General features: G+C 33.9%; 1 protein-coding gene across 1 annotated transcript in view; it reads right to left on the reverse strand.

The window, feature by feature from the left end:
- Positions 1-1,891: 1,891 nt before the first annotated feature.
- LOC120629176 (ras-related protein Rac1) overlaps positions 1,892-21,110 on the reverse strand; it is a 59,261-nt gene continuing 40,042 nt past the window's right edge. Inside the window, exons 2-6 of the mRNA XM_039898011.1 lie at positions 9,120-9,191; positions 5,752-5,932; positions 4,319-4,453; positions 3,285-3,458; positions 1,892-2,805 (exon numbers count right to left, since the gene is read on the reverse strand). Coding sequence (XP_039753945.1) covers positions 3,303-3,458; positions 4,319-4,453; positions 5,752-5,932; positions 9,120-9,191 — 544 coding nt within the window. The 3' untranslated portion in view covers positions 1,892-2,805; positions 3,285-3,302. The remainder of the gene's footprint in view (positions 2,806-3,284; positions 3,459-4,318; positions 4,454-5,751; positions 5,933-9,119; positions 9,192-21,110) is intronic.

Below are 21,110 nucleotides of genomic sequence, written 5' to 3' on the forward strand. Positions count from 1 at the left end.
AGAAAAGTCCTAAATTGGTCGCTAATAGCTTAACTTAATAATTGTGCGGCATTTCACAGTAACCTTTAGAAGTTTTTATAAGACTTGAATAATATAGCTTGTTTGATGATAATATGGACATTTTAGAAAAAAATTTTTTTTTTTTATTTATACAGCTATTTGGGACGTTTTTCTTTACAGTGTGACAAATTAAAAGATTGAATTTTAAATACATTCAAACATTAAATGAAGGTAAGGTTTTTTTTAAATGTAATATTTTTTTAAAACTAGATAAATCATTTTTTGTTTAGGCGTTCCAGAAAAAATATTTAATAAAAAACTTACGAGTCACTGATGGTAAATAAATAACTGTGATTGGCAAAACCATCTCAATTTTAACATTTCATTGAAAAAAATAGTTTGCAAATGTCTGAATATATCATTAAGAATTATTATTTATCTGGTATAGTTTATAACAAAAAGTACAGTTACACTCATTAATAAAATAAAAGAATATGATAACTTTAAAAACATAACACATCGAATTTTATTACTTTATTTAAAAAAAAAATTTGGCTATCAGACAATACGGTACGCTGTAATTTATAGTTTATTAATGATTAAAAATGACGCTGATAATTAATGTACAAGTTATCATCAAAACAATTGTTTAATTAAATTGCATTCATCTGTCTCTCTAGCTAGCTAACTTCGATATGTATCTAACGCAGTTCACGGGTGCTAAAGTATTGGGCGTAGATTTAAAGCGATCTCCAAACAGAGGCGGCGGCGATAACAGTCGCGGTCGCGGTCAAATTGGCAGGGTATACAGATAATAACGTCGTAATTTCGTAACAGTAACCTCGTTTAACCATAAATATCGTCATTAAATTCAAAATACAGAATTTAAATTCAAATTAAAAATTCATTCATTCCTGGTAGGCCTAGTTTATAAGCACTTTGGAAACATTAAATCGGTCCGATGCCCAACCAGTCTCACAACTTGGTCTTATCTCATAGGAAAAAGATTTAAAGCAAAGACCCAAAACACTGTTCCTTTGCAGATTATTGAAAAGATTTCATATTTGATATAATAACCGACATCCGGTAGAATCTGCCTTCCGAACCGGTGGTAGAGTCACTACACACAGACAGACTTGACGTTTCAAAAGTGCTTATATTAGGCCTACTTGAAATAAATGAATTTTTAATTATGACACCAATGGCTGACACGTGACAAGTAATAATGATTGATAGTTAGTATAAAAACCACATCATCCACTGGCTTTGCCAACGACCGTAGATAAAACCGACCGCAATAGACCGCTGACCGCTGATGTAAACTAACAAGCCCTGGCTGACCGACACTGCGACCGCTGCCGCTACCGCCATCGCCCGTGTTTTAGGTACGCTTAATATGTGAAACGCGAATAGCCTAATAAATAACATTAAAACACATGAAATATGTTGGCAACAATAATTTTTACTGCTACTTTGTGCCTATTAATTACATAAAAACATTATAATTACAAAAACAACATGGTTAATTTCCAATTTAATTCAATAAGCTGTTGTTTTTCGAAAATTAAAAAAAAATCTTAACTTCTAATATATAATTTTAACGTAAACAGTACCGTTAATTTGGGTAACTTTGCTTTTAACGTTAACTTTGATCGTCTAAGAGAATTTGGTTTATTTTTCAAGTTGTACCTAAATGTATGCAAGCTATGATTAAATTGATCTTTATACTGACTGATAAACATTGTAACTACTAAACTATTTTAGATGTGATTCAGATTCATATGCTAACAGTTCGTAAGAGTTATATTGGGAACTTTGTAGTGGAAATAAAATTTAATCTATTTTATGAATGAATGAATGAATGAATATTTTTTATTGCACACCACAAAAAGTGCTAAAAAAAATAGAAAAGTTTATATTATCTTCGTATCTAGAATTGTTTAATGAAAAAATTGTGTAAATCGAATACTGTTACCACAAAAAATACCTTAATTACCCAAATAATTTCATTTTGTGACAATCCAACACGGATGACACTAGGGGCATCAGCTAGTTGATAAAACTAGACAAGAACCTTTCTCATTTATGCATTACAGAAAAATACCAAAGTTACCCAAATTAACAATAACTATTATAGCATACAATAATTGCATTAAAAAATACACATTACATATACGAAAGTTTAAATATTTATATAACATTTTTTGCGAATACTGTGTATGTACTTACAGACACCTAATAATTAATGAAATACAACAATTATTGGGAACAAAAATAAGCAATAATAAATCGAAAAATATAATCTCTGTCTAACACAAAAATTTCAACAATTCCACATTTAAACACCAACGCACCAAAGAGGATTTTTTTTATATGTTATCGATGCTAAAACAAAAATGGCGACGTAAGGTGTTCAAGCAACAGTGTAGGAATGTATTTTAAATAGTAAAAGTCGCGTTAGAAAAAGCACCCAAATATGAATTATACTCGATAAAAAAACCTGATAATATGTTCCCTTATTATACAAAGATGTCACTTAGCCATAGACAACTGTCAAATGTCAGTGTCGTTCCACAGATTATACAAAAGCGTTTACATTAGCTCACTCACACCAACCCACGTGACATTTAAATGATGCGTATTTTAACAGTTAAGAATTAACATCTATTGTATTGCATCTGATTGCAGTCCATATTTTTAGTTCATACAGCACTCTGGTGGTAAAATAGAAGACGGATTGTTTGGTGCGCTAAATTTCATAATAGCTAGGCTGTTTACACTGGCGTCGAGCTTCGTTCACTCTCTCTGAAATAAAAACTTATGTTAGAGAATATGAAATTAAGCTATAACATCATAACCCTCACAGCCTTTTTGTACTGTATAAAAATTCAAATTCAAAATTTAAGTTGACTTATATTTACTTTGCTGTACAATTTTTATTCTGTACAATCGGTTCGGAAGGCAGAGTCTACCGAGAAGACCCGTGTTACAAACACACAGACATTAATTTTCAAAGTTAATATAAGTCAACGTAAATTTTGAATTTGAATTTTTGTACTGTACAGCGATGCTGACTCTACAATCGGTTCCGAAGGCACAGTCTACCGAGAAAATGCCGGCAAGAAGCTCAGCTGTTGATCTTTTCCAACTACCATAATTCACAATTTAACATTAATATTTCTATAAATATTAAATTTTATAAAAATTTATGAATTATTTATTTTTTGCGTTGCGCTTTTTTGTAATCAATGTATTTAATTACAATAGTAAATGGGAGTACTTACCCTGACGCGTCGCAATCCTTACAGTATCGAACACTTCCGCTTCACCTTGACCGGCTGTACGGGACACAGCACGGCGCGGATCGCCTCGTCGAATACCGTCTTCAGCCCCTTCTGGGTCAGCGCGGAACATTCTAGGTATTTCACTGCGCCGATTTCCTTGGACATGCCTAGGCCCTGCAAAAAAAGAATATACAACGTATAAATAAGAACCTCAATAATACTTCAGAGGCTTTAGAGGTACATTATTTATTGTCTCTGAGACTTATACTAGCATAACAAAAAAAATCAAGTGACTTGTAAAGTAGAAAAAAAAAAAAAGTACAATTTATTTTTTCTACTTTACAAGTTAGCCCTTGAATGCAATCTCACCAGGTGTTAAGTGATGATGCAGTCTAAGATGGAAGCGTGCTTACCTGTTAGGGAGTATGGCAAACATATTTAATCCACACCCCTAATCGGTTTCTACGCGACATTATACCTGAACACTAGCTTATCGCCAGGTCTAACTCAGGGTGGTAACTAGCCCCGTCCAAAGCCATCCAGACCAGACAACAGAAAAGTCAAAATAATGTATTCCCATATCGATAGTATTAATATTTTTACTTTCTATCATTTATTCTTTCTCATTTTTTTTAAATTCTTAACAATGCTTAAAAATAAAATCAAAAAACACTATTAAAAATTTATAAAAATTACTAATTAGTATTTTTATATAATTTCACGTAAATTTATTTCAATAATTTGTCCAAACAAACTTTGGCTTATATAATTTTTCATCTTTTGTTTTTATTAATTAATTACGAAATGGTTTAACCAATTCATGTAATAATAATAATAATTATTATTGAAATAATGACAGATTTTTATGAAGATTTGAAAGTGTACAGTTAGCTATACCTACTTTGAAATAAAATATTCGATTTGATTTGTATCTCCCCTGCCGGGAATCGAGCCCGAGTCCTCCAACTTAAAACCACAGTGCTCACAGTTGCGCCAGGGAGGTCGACAAATGAGCTATTTAATCGTATACTTACTGATGTGTAAATGATGGGCGTTAGTTTTTTGTCCTTCAGCTTTTCAATGGTGTCCTTGTCTTCGCGTAGGTCGAGCTTTGTGCCGACGAGGATGATGGGCGTTGAGGGGCAGTGATGCCTCACTTCAGGGTACCACTGGAAAATAATCAAGCCACGTCATTCTTCATCATGACCATCATATTAACCCATCACCGGCCCACTACAGGGCACAATCCCTCCCACAATGAGAAGGGGTTAAGGCCGTAGTCCACCGCGCTGGCTCGCATCCCTTTTTTGTTGTTAATTTTATTAATGAAACCTGTAAATTTACAGCGAGGTCTGAACGAAATAAATCAAATTGTTCAAACAAACTAAAAAACACGCTCGGTATAAAAAAACTGAACTAATTTCTACCTTTTAGTTTAGTTTATTTACAAAAGCGATTTTTTTTAGTTTTTCTTGATCTATTATTTTTATTAGAGCAAAATTAATCGGTTCACCATCATAGAGATTATTAGAGATCAAAGAGAGAAGTTAAAGATAATGGTTGGAAATTAAAACGAACATATTAGTGACTATAGCTGAAAATTATGTAACTTAACAAAAATATTATTTTTATATATTGAAAATTGGATTAATATTCTCAAATTAGTGTATTGTTATCGGTCCACGATATGTCTACAAAGTTTGAACGAAATCTGACCGTTTAAAGTGGGTCAAAATAGCGTCAAAAGAAATCGGTTACAAACATACAAGTGAAGCTAATATAAAGCGTGTAATAACAGTACCCAGCGTCTCGTTTCCTAAATGTTAACTATTAAAGTAGTGTAGGGGTTAAATTAATGCATGCAAAAATGCTTATCCCGTGCAGTATACTTTAACAGGGGTTTGCATAAACTAACTGCGTTTTAAACTGGTAAGAATGTGTTATTAGTGAAGACTGAAGGAATAAAAATAAAAAAATAATAAAAATCTATGTAGGTAGGTATAACTTTTTGGTCAACGCCGCGCTTTGTAGAACAAACATAGCAATCGTACTATAGGTCAAACTACTGTATTTATATCCTTACTAGCTGTTGCACGCGACTTCGTCTGCGTTTAATTTTGTTTTTTGATTTGGCATTTAATTTAGTTGTAGTTATACAAAAAATAAAATATTCAGTATCGCTAAGCCTAAAATAGGTTTGCTGCTGTAAGCTAAGGAGTTCTGTCCTCTATCTCCAACCACATTCAGATCTATACAAAGTTTGGGCAAAATTAAACACATTTTAAAACCTCTATAGTACAAAAATAATTATTTAATTTGGTTATAATTTGTCGGAGTTATGGTGTAAAATCGTCAAACTCTTTCATCCCCTTTCCCAAAGGAATCGAGCTTAATGTCGGGATAAAAAGTACCCTATATTACTTCTAACACTTCCAAGAATTAGTTGACGTAACAATTTGGTTATTACCTTTGCACGAACGTTCTCGAAGGAGGCCGGATTGACGAGTGAGAAGCATATAAGGAACACGTCTGTCTGTGGGTAGGAGAGCGGCCGAAGTCGGTCGTAGTCCTCTTGTCCGGCCGTATCCCAGAGCCCGAGGTTTATGGGCTTGCCGTCAACCATGACATTCGCGGAGTAGTTGTCAAATCTGAAATATTCAATGCAGATTATATCAAAAACCCGTCCAAATTATTCTCCGATCCGCGCACAAAACGATGGCGTGCAAGATCAAATGAAAAAGGCGCAGGCGCAGGTCGTAAGGAAGCAAATTGAAACTACCCTGGACGAAGCTGGAAGATGATTTGACCTTGACAGTATATCATCAGCAAATTTAAAGACGATACGAATATAAATGTTCCTAAAAGATAGAACTGAATCAAAATAGCTTTAAATACATTTTAGTTATTTTATTATTTACGGAGGCTTGAGGACATAGTTATACGTATTCCGTAAAGATTTCAACTAATTAATTATAACGGCTGAATCTTTAGATAACTACTTAACTGGAAAATATAGGTACTATTAGCAGATATGACTATTGAGGTGCTACATTGCCACAGTGCCCACTTAAATAAACCCACCGATTATCTAAATTTCAACTACCAAACTTACTCTACTTATCATTCATATTGAATTAAAATAAATTCTGAACGTATAGGACACAAAAAAAACATCATCATCATCATGATAAACCCTTTGCCGGCCGACTTCTGGACAAGGGTCTCTTCTCAGAATAAGGAGGATGAGTTCAGGCCATAGTCCACCACGATGGCTAAGTGCGGATTGGTAGACTTGACACACTATTGAGAGCGTTATGGAGAACTCTTAGGCATGCAGGTTTCCTCAAGATGTTTTCCTTCACCGTTGAAGCAAATGATATTTAATTGTTTAAAACGCACATAACATCTATACTAACTAGAAAAGTTAGAGGCGCGTGCTGGGATTCGCACTCGCGCCCCAAAAAGTGAAGTCGAAGTCTTATCCACTGGGCTATCACCGCAAAAATACTTAGAGCAGTGAATTAAAGGAAATAAGGTGCTAAATTGCTTAAAAGAGCGTTTATATTACAGACTAGTTTATGTACGTATATATGGCCCAATTTATGAGTAAATATTACGTGTTTACGTAGAATAACGCGTTGTGAGGGCATTCAATACTTCCGTCATGATTAAGGTTTCTCGTAGTAACAGGTGGCGTTAATTGCGGGAAGAATCGTCACAGGATCATTAAATGTTCGTGACTCGTGGCTTCAAGGCGACGATGACTAACTAGAATAATATTATTGTATGTTTTAAACTAAAAAACATATTAACTCTCGGAATTATTTCATTTTCGAAAAAACTTTCGTCTTACTAAACGCTTGTCGATAGATGGCGCTAGATTTAAAAAGTTAAAGTTTCCTACAACGCGAATACCATTCAAAATAAGATAACGCAAAACATGACATAATTTTATCTTTTAATATAAAATATGTACCACAACTCACACCATAAAATATGTACCACACCACACTCACATATAAATGGCAAAAATCGTATCACGGTGTTTGTGGAGCCTTCTCTAAAATGGCTCAATCGATTCTTTTGTTTTTAATTTATAATTTATAAATATTTGGCAGGTATGAGAATAGGTCGTTAGGTATATTTCATACCTCTAGAATTAGATGATAAGGATGATATTTTTTTTATATAGTTTTTGAATTTTCCATCAATAAATACCCATAACTCCATTAGATCCGGTAGGTGGCAATACCGTCGGTATGTTATCAAATTAAAATATCATATTCAATATGGCGCTGCTCTTTCGGGCATGACGACAACAAATTCACCAAAAATGAAACACCTTTGGAATGTTTTCCAAATAATATGCATTTCGTAGTGGCGAGAATTCCCACGTTGGAAGTAGTCAAGTCGGATTAATGTCAAATCAAATGCGGGCCAATTTAGGAAGCGTTATGTTCTCAATTGGGTCAGCTCTTGTGAGGCTTTGACTTTTTGGGTACAAGGAATATAGCAACGAATTGTTAAGCACTACCACTATATCTAAATAACGGGCACAGGTCTAACAGTAGAGATGGATAGGGGCTAAGGTATTAAAAAGAAGCAAGGTTTATTCTACAGACGTCTGAGATATTAAAACATAAACATTAAGTTTAATCAATTTGCCAACGTGTAAATGAAAATCGAAATAATACTTCAGAGGCTATATAGGTACATTATTTACATTCTCTCAGTCAGTCTGAGAGCGTCTGAAAGTTTGAGTAAACCATGCCATAGCTTCTACTGAAATAAATCAGATACAGCCCACGCGCCAACACAAGCGCCACATGCAAAAGCAAAATCAAGTGACTCTGTCACTTTATTAGGTACGCGTCGCGTAGCGTAGGTAATATGCACGTGTCGTTCTATTATCTTCAATAGGGTTGTCACAAGTAAGCACCGAGAATGTTTCCAATTAGTTTGTGTAGAAAAATAAATATGCTACTTTTTATTTAATTTTTTTGCAGGGTGATTCCTTATGTAATATACTTATGCACCCTTCAACAATATTTCTTAATTCCGTTATAAGTTGTTTAAATAGAAAAATGTATGTGAAATGAAGACTTCACAATGAAAGTACATTGTATAGGCAGATAATGTGAACACACATCTCTTGAGGATACTCCAAAAAAAAAAATGTGCATGGAATTTATTAGAGGCTACGTGTGGTGTTGTATGAAGACCAGACAATGTAGTACGAGTGCCGAAGAAGCCCTCCTGTTGGCTTCATTACAATGTCTACAATTTCATATATTGGAGTTGTAAATGTACTAAAAAAGTGTAAAATTCTTTATAATTAAATATATTAGTATTATACTAAAAAAATATATAAATAACACAGTAGAGATTTGCTAACACAGTACGGATTATAGCAAATTAGGTTCATTGCTTAAAGTTTGGAAACATTATTTTCTTCGAAGTACAGAGAAACTGGAGAGTGTCCAACAGATATCTCGAAAAGAAATGTAGTCGTGAGGAAATCTCTTCATCTTGTCTCTGTTCCTCAAAGTTTGAGTAAATTTACTCTACCTGTTCAGATCACTGCTCAATACACATAATATGTCAGACCCTTTTTCGGCTTAGATAAATCTTATTAAAAGTGATGGTGCTCACGTTTTCCGTGTTTCCATAGTCCTATTTCTTCAGTTGCTTCTGAAGAAACGACGTGGCATAAAAACCGTCTCGTATCATGAAATAAATTTGCTATAACTACTTTTTGACCAATAGAAAAAGATTGTTAGATATTTATTAGTGTTTTTATAATTGTAATAATAATTAAGTTGTTATTATACTTACACTGTTGGTATGTACTCCCCGGGGAAGGCGTTTGTGGTGTAACTGATGAGGAGACAGGTTTTACCGACAGCTCTGCGGACAAAGAAAAAAATCATATAGCAAGGGCCAACCTCAAATATATTCTAGGACCATAACGTTAAATTTTAAGGATTTTGAAAAAATATAAAACCGACTTCATCATTTTACAAAACATTTGTCTGTAGGTATTAGGTTTAAATAATAATAAATTGAACCATAAAACAATTCGGCATCGTCATCCTTTTTGGTTTTTTGTTTTTTTTTTCAATATGCGGTAAATCAATCAATCGATATATGGGACCCATCTCTGAAGGATTAAGAGAATAAAATTTTTTTGAAGCGAACAAAAGAAGAATCATTAAAAACAACTCATAATTGGAAGAGTGTTCGTGTAAAATAGATACAAAACTTATCGTTAGAATTAAGGGCAAAATTAGGAGTTGCTTTCCAAATAGTGCTAATGCTTAAGTTTATGGAATATAATATTTATAATGCAGATACATTAAGGGGGGAAAATAGGTCGAATTGAAAAAGCTTTTTTAAAGCCGGATAAAAGAAGAAAGTTAATTAAACAAATTGGATTATGCAGGTTGTAAGTGAGCTTAAAAAATTAAAAACTGTTAGATTATGATATAAATAGCGGCGCAATTAAACTTTAAATTGAAGCTGAAACGTTGAGATCTGTAGTGTTCATTAAACATTTCTAAATGAATCCTGGGTTTTATCTTCTACTTAATTAATGCTACGATTCATATTTTATCTCATACCAGGGTGTAATATCGCATCATGAAAATAGAAATCTATCCAATCTAAAATAATATTAACAATGCGAAAGTTTGATGGAGTTACTGAATGCCACCGTAACGTCTGAACCGTAGGGTGATTACGTATCTCACAACAGGCTCAAAAAAAATAATGACAGTGTATAGTCAGTACATATTTGAAAATTTAATGTACGTCTATAAAAACATTCCTAAATTTAAGAAAAAATGTGACTGCAATAATTTAAACATCAGAAGTAAGAATAAACTTACAGTGCAATATACTAGGTTACATAACCAATTGACATCTTGGAGATGTGTCCTAAAAAGTTCAAAGTTTGTATTAAACGTAAGCTTATAGAAAAGTCCTATTATAGTATAAGGGACTACGTAATCGATAAAAAAGCTTGGGTGTAAATTATTGCTCTAACCAGGTTGCTCTTCTAATAATTTAAAATGACATTGTGAGATGGTGATAACAAAAAAAACACCCAGCTAAATTTTGTTGTGGGCGTCTTGTTAGACCAGGACGCGTTTGGAACCCTCGTAGCTTTAGTTTTCAGTTTACGAATGTGGTTATTGCCATCATCTCACTACCGTGTAATTCTTATGTACGCATCAAAAGTGCACCTATGGGCCCACTTGAAAAAAGATATTTTTGACTTCGACTTTGGCTTGCGACAGTTGTAAATCTCGCGATCATTATTGTCAAATGTCATTTTTGCATTAAAAAAAATTACAAGTGACGTTTGATAGCAAAGATTGCAAGATTAGAAAAGTACGCATCAAAAGTGCCACCTGTGGGCCTACTTGAATAAAGATATTTTTGACTTTGACTTTGTGAAGATCATCCGGTGAAACTGGATGAAATTTCAGAACAAAGGTAGATTCGTCTGGAATCGCACATAGGCTACTTTTGGGTGCGGAAAAATTAAGGTACGGTTCTTGGAATAGATTTGCTTTTGCTTTTCACAGAAAAAGCGAACGCAATTTTTTGCATAGTTTGTAATTCAGGGGTCAGAGAATAACATAAAATCATAAAAATTTCCACGAGAACTAGTAGATTTTAATTATGATAAGAAAATAATTGATATTCGAGATTATTGTTTTTTTTATATTAATCCGACGATAAACTCCCGAAAATATTCTATCTTTTTAACGCATACCTTTTTAATATAGCAATAACTTATAAATAATACGAAGACATTAATATTAATGTTGGTACTTGGTTCCTAAACGTTTTATAAACGTGGGAAACGTTCAATAGCGGAATTTCATTTATCGCATAACAGCACAAAACAGTATCTTTTAACGTCCAAGGAGAAAACGTCAATCATTATTAGTATCTGTAAAATACATTCAGTTTATAAGAGATTTATTTTCTTAGAAATTACATTCAAAACAATCAGAGAGGTCCGTAAAATAAATATGCAGAAACTAAAATTTGCAACTATAATTAATTTTACAACTATAACTATATTTTACAAATACAAGATATAGATAGGTCGGACTGTTGAAACACATGTAGATTCTGGTGCAGCCGAATCTCGAATGGTGATTCAACTATTTCATTACAAGGATATCCTAACGTCCGACCGAGCTTCTTCTAATATACTACTGATATATTGAGTAACAAACTGCAAGATAATGTAAAATGCAAAGCCAAGTCTTTCGGTGTTTTAGAAAACGTGTCAATGCTACTCTACTATCTCTGGAAAAATATATATGACATTCCAAGAACCTTTTCTGAGATTTAGATCTGGGATACAATAAAAACTGATAATTTATTTACAACAAATTATATCATACGATGATACTTGATCGGCGATAGTAGGTACGTGATATTTCAGTTGAATATATTACGTAACGAGATACTTCGCTTTGCATTCTCCAGACCTCTCATGATGCCAACAATATTGGCAATTGACTTTCATATTGAAGCTATTGAAATGCTATGGAATACTGTAATGAAAAGTATTGGAAAAGCAACTCGACACACCGGCCTAATTTTATCGCAGCCTCGACAAAATTACACGGTCGGATTACGAACGATGCAAAAATAGCGCCCTTGGTAACTAGGCTGACCTAAAAAAAATGCGGTTCTCGAGAGCGTTTTTACTCATCGCAAGGATTGAGGACGATTTCAGTATACAGGTAACAAAAAGGTTTAATTAATTATAAAAGGTAAAGTACAATTTTGTGAAGATATTTAACGAAATCTCATTAAAATTGCCACGCAGGTTAGTCATTATTTTGTTCTAGAACTACAAATTATTATTATTAAATTTGATGACCTTCCCTGGCGCAACGGTAAGCGCTGTAAATTTAAGTAGGGCCTGGGTTCGATTTCCGGCAGGGGCAATTTTTGACTTTATAATTTCTGAATGTCGCGTAGAAACCGATTAGGGGTACAATTACCATACTCCCTAACAGGTTAGCCCGCTACCATTTTAGAATACATCATCGCTTACGACCAGCTGAGATTGCATTTTTTTTTCACTTCAAGGGCTAACTTGTAGTGAAAAAAAAAAAGAAATTTACTGACCCTGGTTTCGGCACTTTTTTACGTTAACAGGTAGTTATGAAGCAGTAAATGGTTATGGCTAACCTGTAAGATTTATAATTAACCTATACATGTAATCGGTGCTCAATTGCTTGGCGTCTTTGACAGTAGGGTGGCCGGCGCTGCCTCGAGCGTAGCAATTTTTATCAAAAAACAAAAACATCTCGTGTGAAATATAAATTTTAATATCTGATAAAATATCTATAATAGCTTTCTTAGCTGAGGGATAATTGTAGGTTATAGAAATAAGGTCAAAACTGGGTGAGATTCAAAGTGAAAACACGAGAATGAAGACAGTGACAACTGCCAAAGACAAATTCGTCAATATGGCTGTCGCAGGTATTAAAGCCACAGACAAAACATGTATCCAGCAACAAGGAATACCTTTTAACCCGGCAAAATATTTTGGTTGAAAAATTGGGAATTCAATGCTGACGTTGTCGCAGGTGGAAACCAGATTAAGGTATAAACCACAAGCACTTCGTAGAAATACGCGCAGGTTTTACGAGTTCCTATAAATTATACAAAGACTAGCTACCTACAGCACTATAAACACTATCTTGGTATCTTGATCTCGTCGACATGGCGGAGATGCTTTCGGAAAGTTTTCGTAGATTTATGAATTAAGCTTCTTCAAATTCAAATTAAAAATTTATTTATTTTAAGCAGGCCTAGTTTTTAAGCACTTTTGAAACGTCAAATCAGTATGTTTGTAGTGACTCTATCACCGGTTCGGAAGGCAGATTCCACTGAGAAGAGCCGGCAAGAAACTCAGCAGATTGCTGTTTTCGAACATCATTTTATAGTATAACAATCTTTTGAATTTTGTTTGTAATCCTTACCAATCGACTTTATTTTTGGCATAGAGTTATTTGAAAGGACGGAGAGTCACATACTTGTTGTTCAGGAAAACACATAGTTCAAAATTCAAAATTCATTTAGTTTACGTAGGTATACTTTATAAGCTATTTTGAAACGTCGAGTGTCTATTTTAAGTGACTCTACCGCCGGTTCGGAAAGCATAGAATCCATAAACCACATTAAGAATCGATTTATTCGGGACTTTTTGGTATGGTAGTAACTAGCTAGCCCCGGCTGAAGCCTTCTATAGACAAGTATCGGTAGACAGTGTCTAGTGGAAGACTAGTTACTCAAAATTACGTAATTGTTTCTGCCAACTGAGTTGAAATGAACTCAGTTGGAAACTTAGGTTTTAGAATGCAATATATTGATGTAACAGGCTATTTCCACAGTGGCTAGCTGAATTTGGTGGCAACTGAGATGTTTGTGTGATGAACATTAATGTTTGTGAGTGTTTAAAAGTATATTATTTATAAAAATATTCATCAGTCATCTTATTACCTACCCATAACACAAGCTGCGCTTACTTTAGGGCTAGATTCCGATGTGTGTATTGTCGTAGTATATTTATTTATATTTTATTAAGAATCGGCTTCTGTCAGTCTGTTTGTAACTTGTTCCGTCTAAAAGCTAGAGAACCGTGACATGCGCATGGACGGACAGACAGCAGAGTGACATTAATAGAGCGGAACACTATAAATGTTACCTATCTGTCTATTTGGCCCTTTGGATTTACAGATTCGGGTATGAAACTCTAAAATCGAGAAGTTAATATTAACCAAAGCAACTTAAACAATAAGACAAAGTCACAAAATACCACAAAACAAATAATTTACACTTTTTATATCTGAATTCAGATTTAGAATCAAAAACAAGAATTACATTTCAATCAATAATCTTATTCTAATATCATAGTTTAAAATTTTGGCACAGATTCAGAAACAATAAAACTATCGGCAAACACGCAACTTCAACTAAAAATACTTAAAGCATACTTTTAGTCAACTACAAAGATGAAAATGGTCGACCTGTACCAAATCTATATATATATATATACTCGTAAAAGAGAAAGTGTGTGGGTATGTTCCGTATAGGCTCCGAAACGGCTGGTCCGATTTCAATGAAACTTTCAGGGAATCTCCGGATTGACCTGGCGAGTAATCCTGTAAAGTTTGGTGACGATCGGAGCACTCTTATTTTTGAACTGTCAAATACAGCTTTTATTTACTATGATGATATTCTATTGTTGGGTGTACATACATGGGTGTAGATAATGATCTTCACCCGCTCGAGAAGAGAATAGAAGGGAATGAATACGGAGAGAAATAAATGATTTAATATATTATGAGATTTCAAATTAAAAATTAATGATGTAAGTTCATTGTTTTAATTAAAAAAAAAAAAATTCAAATAGCACATAGGCATATAATTTAAACCTAATACTACTTAGTTGAAACGGATGAAAATGAGACAAAACACAATACAGAAATAAGGAACTATAAAAATGATATTCTACCACAGAGTATAGTAAATAAAATAGATGAAAACCATCCGGCGAAGAGACGAGGACAATACGTTCCGTATAGTATGCAGTTTCAATCAGCCATACAATACGTACTAGATACGAGCATATTAGGCCACACAAGAGGACTTCATGGATATCCATAGCTTTTATTACAATAGGCACAAAAGTCATATTACAAAATATGGTCCATATGCGCGTCGCGTGTATGATATTCATCCCTCGTGTCACAGTGAATACGACATCCTGGCAGATACCAATTAGGGCTGATTGGTAGGGCTACCATTTGTTAAGAATATTACGCATCCAATTTATTTTCAACATAGTTTTCATTATGGTTAACTTGAAGTAAATAGATGAGGAGAGTCTATCTAGCCTTAACTTAGCTAAAATTCAAAATTCAAAATTCAAAATTCAAAATTCATTTATTTCAAGTAGGCCTAATACAAGCACTTTTGAAACGTCAAGTCTGTCCGTGTGTAGTGACTCTACCACCGGTTCGGAAGGCAGATTCTACCGAGAAGAAGCCGGCAAGAAACTCAGCAGTTGCTCTTTTCCAACATCAAAAATTTACATTTTATATTTTAACATTCATTTATCTATCTTGTGAGAGATGAAAGCGGAGCCGGATGCTTCCAAGCAACCTTGTCATTAAGAAACTCATCAATTGTATAATAACCTCGCTGTAATAAATGTGTTTTAACACATTCTTTAAACTTATGGATTGGTAGGTCCAAAATTACCTTACTTGCTAAATTCTAGTCTATCTTGATAAGTTTTTGACACTTGTTATCGCAGTTCCAATTCAGTGCTACCCTGACGTCATGTACAGTTGTTTCCTATGAGAAAACAAACTTACTTAACGTATAACACCCTTATCAATATCCCGTCAGCGATACATCTTGGAGAAAAAAATAAGCGTCAATTTCTAAAATCCAATACAATGGAAACTTTATTTCTTTTCAAGAATTTAATAAAAGTTTTAAATTCAATAACGCGTAACCAAAGTTCAAAGTTTTGTCGCAAAATTTAGGAAACGAGGTTGGGGAAAAGTTTAATAAACAACATTTGTGTTACGTGAGCATTAAAAAAAACAACAAATCTTGCCCGTAAGGGCAGGAAAAAATACGCTTTAATAAATCAAAGGACATGAACACTTTATTTAAACGCGTTGTACCCATAATAACTATCCTCTGAATGTTTAGGCCTCGTCTTCGAATGAATAAACGTTGCTTTCAATTTGGGGTTGTACAAGTGGTTGATAAGCAAATTCCTTATAAGCAGGCTACTCGTAATATGGCCGCAGTTTATAAAAGACAATTGTATGTAGAGTTATGTATTATTTATTACACAGTAAGAATTATGTATTCTAAATATCTTTGTAATATAATTTAAAAATAGCATTTAACTATCGTGATCTATCTACGGATTCACGTAATAATTATACACTAAATTTCCAGAAGGAAGCGGTAAAATTACAGCAAATATGAAATCAGTGAGAGACACATTTTAAAGTCCAAAATGTATCGGAAGTAACTCATAGACACTACGAAATGTTCCACAGATGCGGCAAAGGGGGTAAAAAGACAATATTATGCAAATAAGGTTTGGTTCCACGCTAACGAAATTCCAAAATGAACAAATGATCTAATATAACTATCTTTAGCTCTTTAGATAAGGGAAAGCAGATTAACGGGGGAGATAGTCTTGATGAATTCTTATATGCCTAGAATAGCATAAGCTAAGAATTAGAATAAGCTAAGGTTGCTCAACTAAGAAGGCCAAAAGTCAAGACGACGGAAATTACAAGGTTTTCCTTAAATTAAATTTTCAAATCAGCCTTTAATTTTGACTCCACAGATTTATCCTTATGATTGCAATAAAAAATAACTACTCGTATTAACGGGGTCTGTTAAGTTTGCTATTTACTCAACTTATTTTTACCCAAGCGCGTAGACTTCATGGGATGGGATGATTGACATAGGCATGCCAATAACGGTTTTGTCCAGTAAAATATTCTGCGAAAATTGGACCGGAACTCTCAACGGTACTCATACTGTGTGAATCTCATTGTTTATTCATTAGAATAATATTCAACGCCTTCTCCTCCAGAAGAAAAAAAACGCTCAGACCTCATAACAATCTTTATAGCTGTTCTATCAAATGGACTTATTAACTTTTTAAAAAAAAGGTATAATTGTTTTTCTTTAGATTCTGCTATGGTAATTCCTATTTGAATTTCTAGCTATTCTAAGATTTTAGTTCCAGTTTTGCGGAAATATAAATTTGGTTTCCTAAGAGATGGTAATGTCTAACGGGACGTAGCATTGCATATACGCAAAAACTCTGTGTACCTAAGAGACCAGTTCATTTTACATTTCACTTCATAGAATTTTTTTTTTTAGAAATTTGTAATATCTGCTTATTCAATATCCTGATAGCCCTTGCCCCCCACTTTGTTCAATACTATTGTCACGTTCTTTAACCGGTTGCAGGATCATCATATCACTAAAAATTTAACAGACTAGCAACCCTAATATAATGTCTGGCAATAAACAGTCGTCGATTGCCCGTATTATAGCTCCCGAGTCGCGGACACTGGCGTCGGAACGTGGTCCAGGCGACGATTTGAGATAAGTGCAATAGGGTGGATGCAGACTGGTCCTTTTGGCTCACTCGTTACGAAATTATTTATGATGTCTGACGATGATTTGTTTATGCAAATGATCAAGAGTCTAGACTTTCTCAACGGTCAAAGTGAAATCATCTATTTCGTTTATTGATTAGCCATAACCTACTCTGTTATCCTTTATAAGTTAAAACGATAAATATTTGTAAATTTTCTTTGCACATTACTAAAATGTTGACTTAAACAAGTAACAATAATCTATCTAATGTTGGAAATATGATTTTGTGATCGCAGAGGCAGAAGCTGAAGATAGCAGCCAACTTAATTTATCTGCTGGTTAGTCACGTTAAAGGCAAACGGACAGTATGTTGGTGTATAAAAACAAACTGTTTATATATCAATAAAATGTATTTTATAAAATATTACAAACGAAACGCAGTAGAGCAATGAGTTCTAGACAAAGAAAACATTTTTTTTCAATCTGCGCGGCCGAAATCGACGTGTACAGTACACATACCGATGAGTCACACACCAATACATTAATAGTGTACTTCCATCGATTATAGAGTTCAAAATGAATCACGGGTCAACGGAAATGAACATTAAGCTCTTCTTTATTTGAAGAAAACATGAATCGAGGACACAATATTTATCTTTCAACTCATTACGCTAATGGACTGTGACAGAAATAGCACTGTCTTCAAGTTAGACAATTCCTTTTTTTTTTCGTTTTGTCGAACTTCTTAGATAAGACAGGACTTTTAGGCAATGCTAAAAAGTTCTGTCTGAGAAGAAAAATAAAATGAATGAAATCGAGGCATTACAAGTAAAATTTTATATCATTATATGGTCCGCATTATCTGCATACTATTTTTGTTATTCGCTTCTTTTGTTTGTACTACCATACAAACTTTATTCTGTATTTATTAACTAAACTAAATTGACTTCCATGTTATGCACTAGTAATAATGGAAAGTTAGTATTTACAATTGCGACGATAGCTCCGATTCTTAGCGGATGTTTCTCTGATGATCTTTGAAGATATTTATCGGATTCATGTAAAATTAAGATGAGGAATGATAGTAAATTTTGGGAAGCGGTCACAAAATGGTATGAACAAAAATACATCACATAAAATGCTTTCAATGTTTACCTAATGTTAATTAGGGAAACATTGCATTCGAAAATAAATTATATCGAATTAGAGTCTTGACATTAGTTGGTCGATAGGAGGAGCAAAAAACTTACCTAGCGCGTCCAACCTAAATGTACACGATACTTTGGATTGGATGCCTGGGTTTGCTTTAGCTTTAGGTGTTTAGGTTGATACTACGGACCATAACTGTTTAATCAGATATAAACAATGAACAGAACTTCAATGAGAATATAAATAATATTTAAATATACCTTCTACAGTTACGTGTTTTTGCCTCGATGGTGCCGAGGTTTGAGATGCGTCATGGTCTGTTTTACGACTTAGGAACACACGTGTTAAATGTAGCTTCATTTACTTTACGTGTGCAAGTAATCTTTTGTTTAACTAACAAATATATACGTTAAACATAGTATTAAAATAGTGCAATATAATATGTCTCGCTAACTGCCTTGTTGGTTTCGTTAACGAATCGCGAGTGCCTAAGTTCAATTTCTGGGTCGAGATTAACGGGGTAAGAGTTCCGGCCCACCAAGTATAGAGACAAGCCCAGGGAAAGAAGAAGAAAAAGAAGAAGAAGAACGATGTAAGAGATCGAATGTTTTCAGTCGTTTGATATCAAAACAAGAAGGGAGAAGAAGTGTTAAAGTTTATAGTGGTGACCATGGAATTTTACATGATAAGTTTAATTTTAAAATAACGTTTCATCTACGAACTATGATCTCGCGGTGCAAGCAAAATATATTTACTTTTTGGCGTGACCCACGTACCGAATTATGCAATTCATTTTTCCTAATTAATCTCTATTATATCAAGTTCAAACACATTAAGCAGAGTTCAAAACACAAACAAAGACTCTTGACTCTTGAGAGATTGTCTCGACTCAGCAACACACGGTTACGATGAATGACTACATGCTTAAATACTACTATTACGTTACGCGTTTATTTCTGAACGTGCGCGTAACTCTCCCGCGGCGTGATTTCGCCACCCTTTTGTAACATCTTGCATCTCTCGTTTACCGCACCAAACGACGTACGACTGCCTGTCTGGCTTCCATAGCTTAATTAATTATCATAAGATGTATAGTGTTTACTTTTTAGCTATCTATTTTTCTATATAATAAACTGGAAGTTTGGGATTAATGATATATTTTTGAATTCTTTCGATATTACGACCCTTTGAAAACTTAATATGCCTGTCTCTCTTAATATACCGCATAAAGCTTTTATAGCTATCTCTATGGTCTCTTTAATTCATTATCTTAATTCAATATATGATTGGATCGTACAGTCTACGTTATTTTCTTTTTCATGTTCTATGTATTAAACTGGGTGTGTGTGTGTGTGGCTTTTCATTCCTATCGATTTTTCGACCCTTTTTGTAACGGCTTACATCTCTCGTTTACCGCAGAAACCTTTATAGACGACCGTCTGCCTGGCTTTTATAGCTTAATTCATAACTTAACATGAATCGTATAGTGATAATTTTTTTCTCATTTATGTTCTATGCATGTATTAAACTGGCCCTGTGGTTTTTAAAGAACTTGGGGATTAATGCTCTTCATTTCTATCGATTTCACGACCGTATGAAGCGGCTTGCCTCTCTTATTTATCACACCAAACTTTTATGGCTGTCTCTCTGTCTATCATAATTTATTATCTTAATGTACACCATAAGATTTAATCGTGCAATGTACATTCTTTTCTGTCTCATGTATTCAACTAAACTGGCTTTGTTGACAGTACAATGTATGCCTAAACTCTTTTAAAACTGTACAGTTTTAAAAGAGTTTAGGCATACATTCTAAGTTATTACACTGGCTTTCTGCAAAGCTTTTAAAGAATTTGGGCACATGCTTCATTGAAACTGACTATGTGCATGGCTTTTAAAGAATTTGGGCACATGCTTCATTGTAACTGACTATTTGCATGGCTTTTAAAGAATTTGGGCACATGCTTCATTGTAACTGACTATGTGGATGGCGTTCAAAGAATTTGGGCACTTGCTTCATTGTAACTAACTATGTGGATGGCTTTTAAAGAATTTGGGCACATGCTTCATTGTAACCGACCATATAAATAAATAGCTTTTAAATAATTTGGACACTGGTTCCAAGTTTAAAACTGACTTAGTGCATGGCTTTAAAGAATGTTTGCATACGTTCAAAGTTTGTGGGATGTAGATTTAGAGATTGAAATTGTTAAAACAATAAAATATTATAATAAGTATATAATCTACCGCACTTAGTTTTATGTTATAATAATATTTTAAAAAAACGTATAAAACAAACTTTGCTAGCGCCTTCTGATGGCCTATATCATATTATACCTACTCTTATTAATATAAATACAGCCTTGGAGCCCTGATAGGCGTCTCGGGTAGATACAGTATTAAAGTTCGAAGCAAACCTAAATACTACCACATGTATAGCATCTGGAAGTCGCCTACGTCAATCGATAGACAACGGCGGTCTGTTTATTC

The sequence above is a fragment of the Pararge aegeria genome, chromosome 14 (assembly GCF_905163445.1).
Source record: "Pararge aegeria chromosome 14, ilParAegt1.1, whole genome shotgun sequence".
NCBI classification, from domain to species: Eukaryota; Metazoa; Arthropoda; class Insecta; order Lepidoptera; family Nymphalidae; genus Pararge; species Pararge aegeria.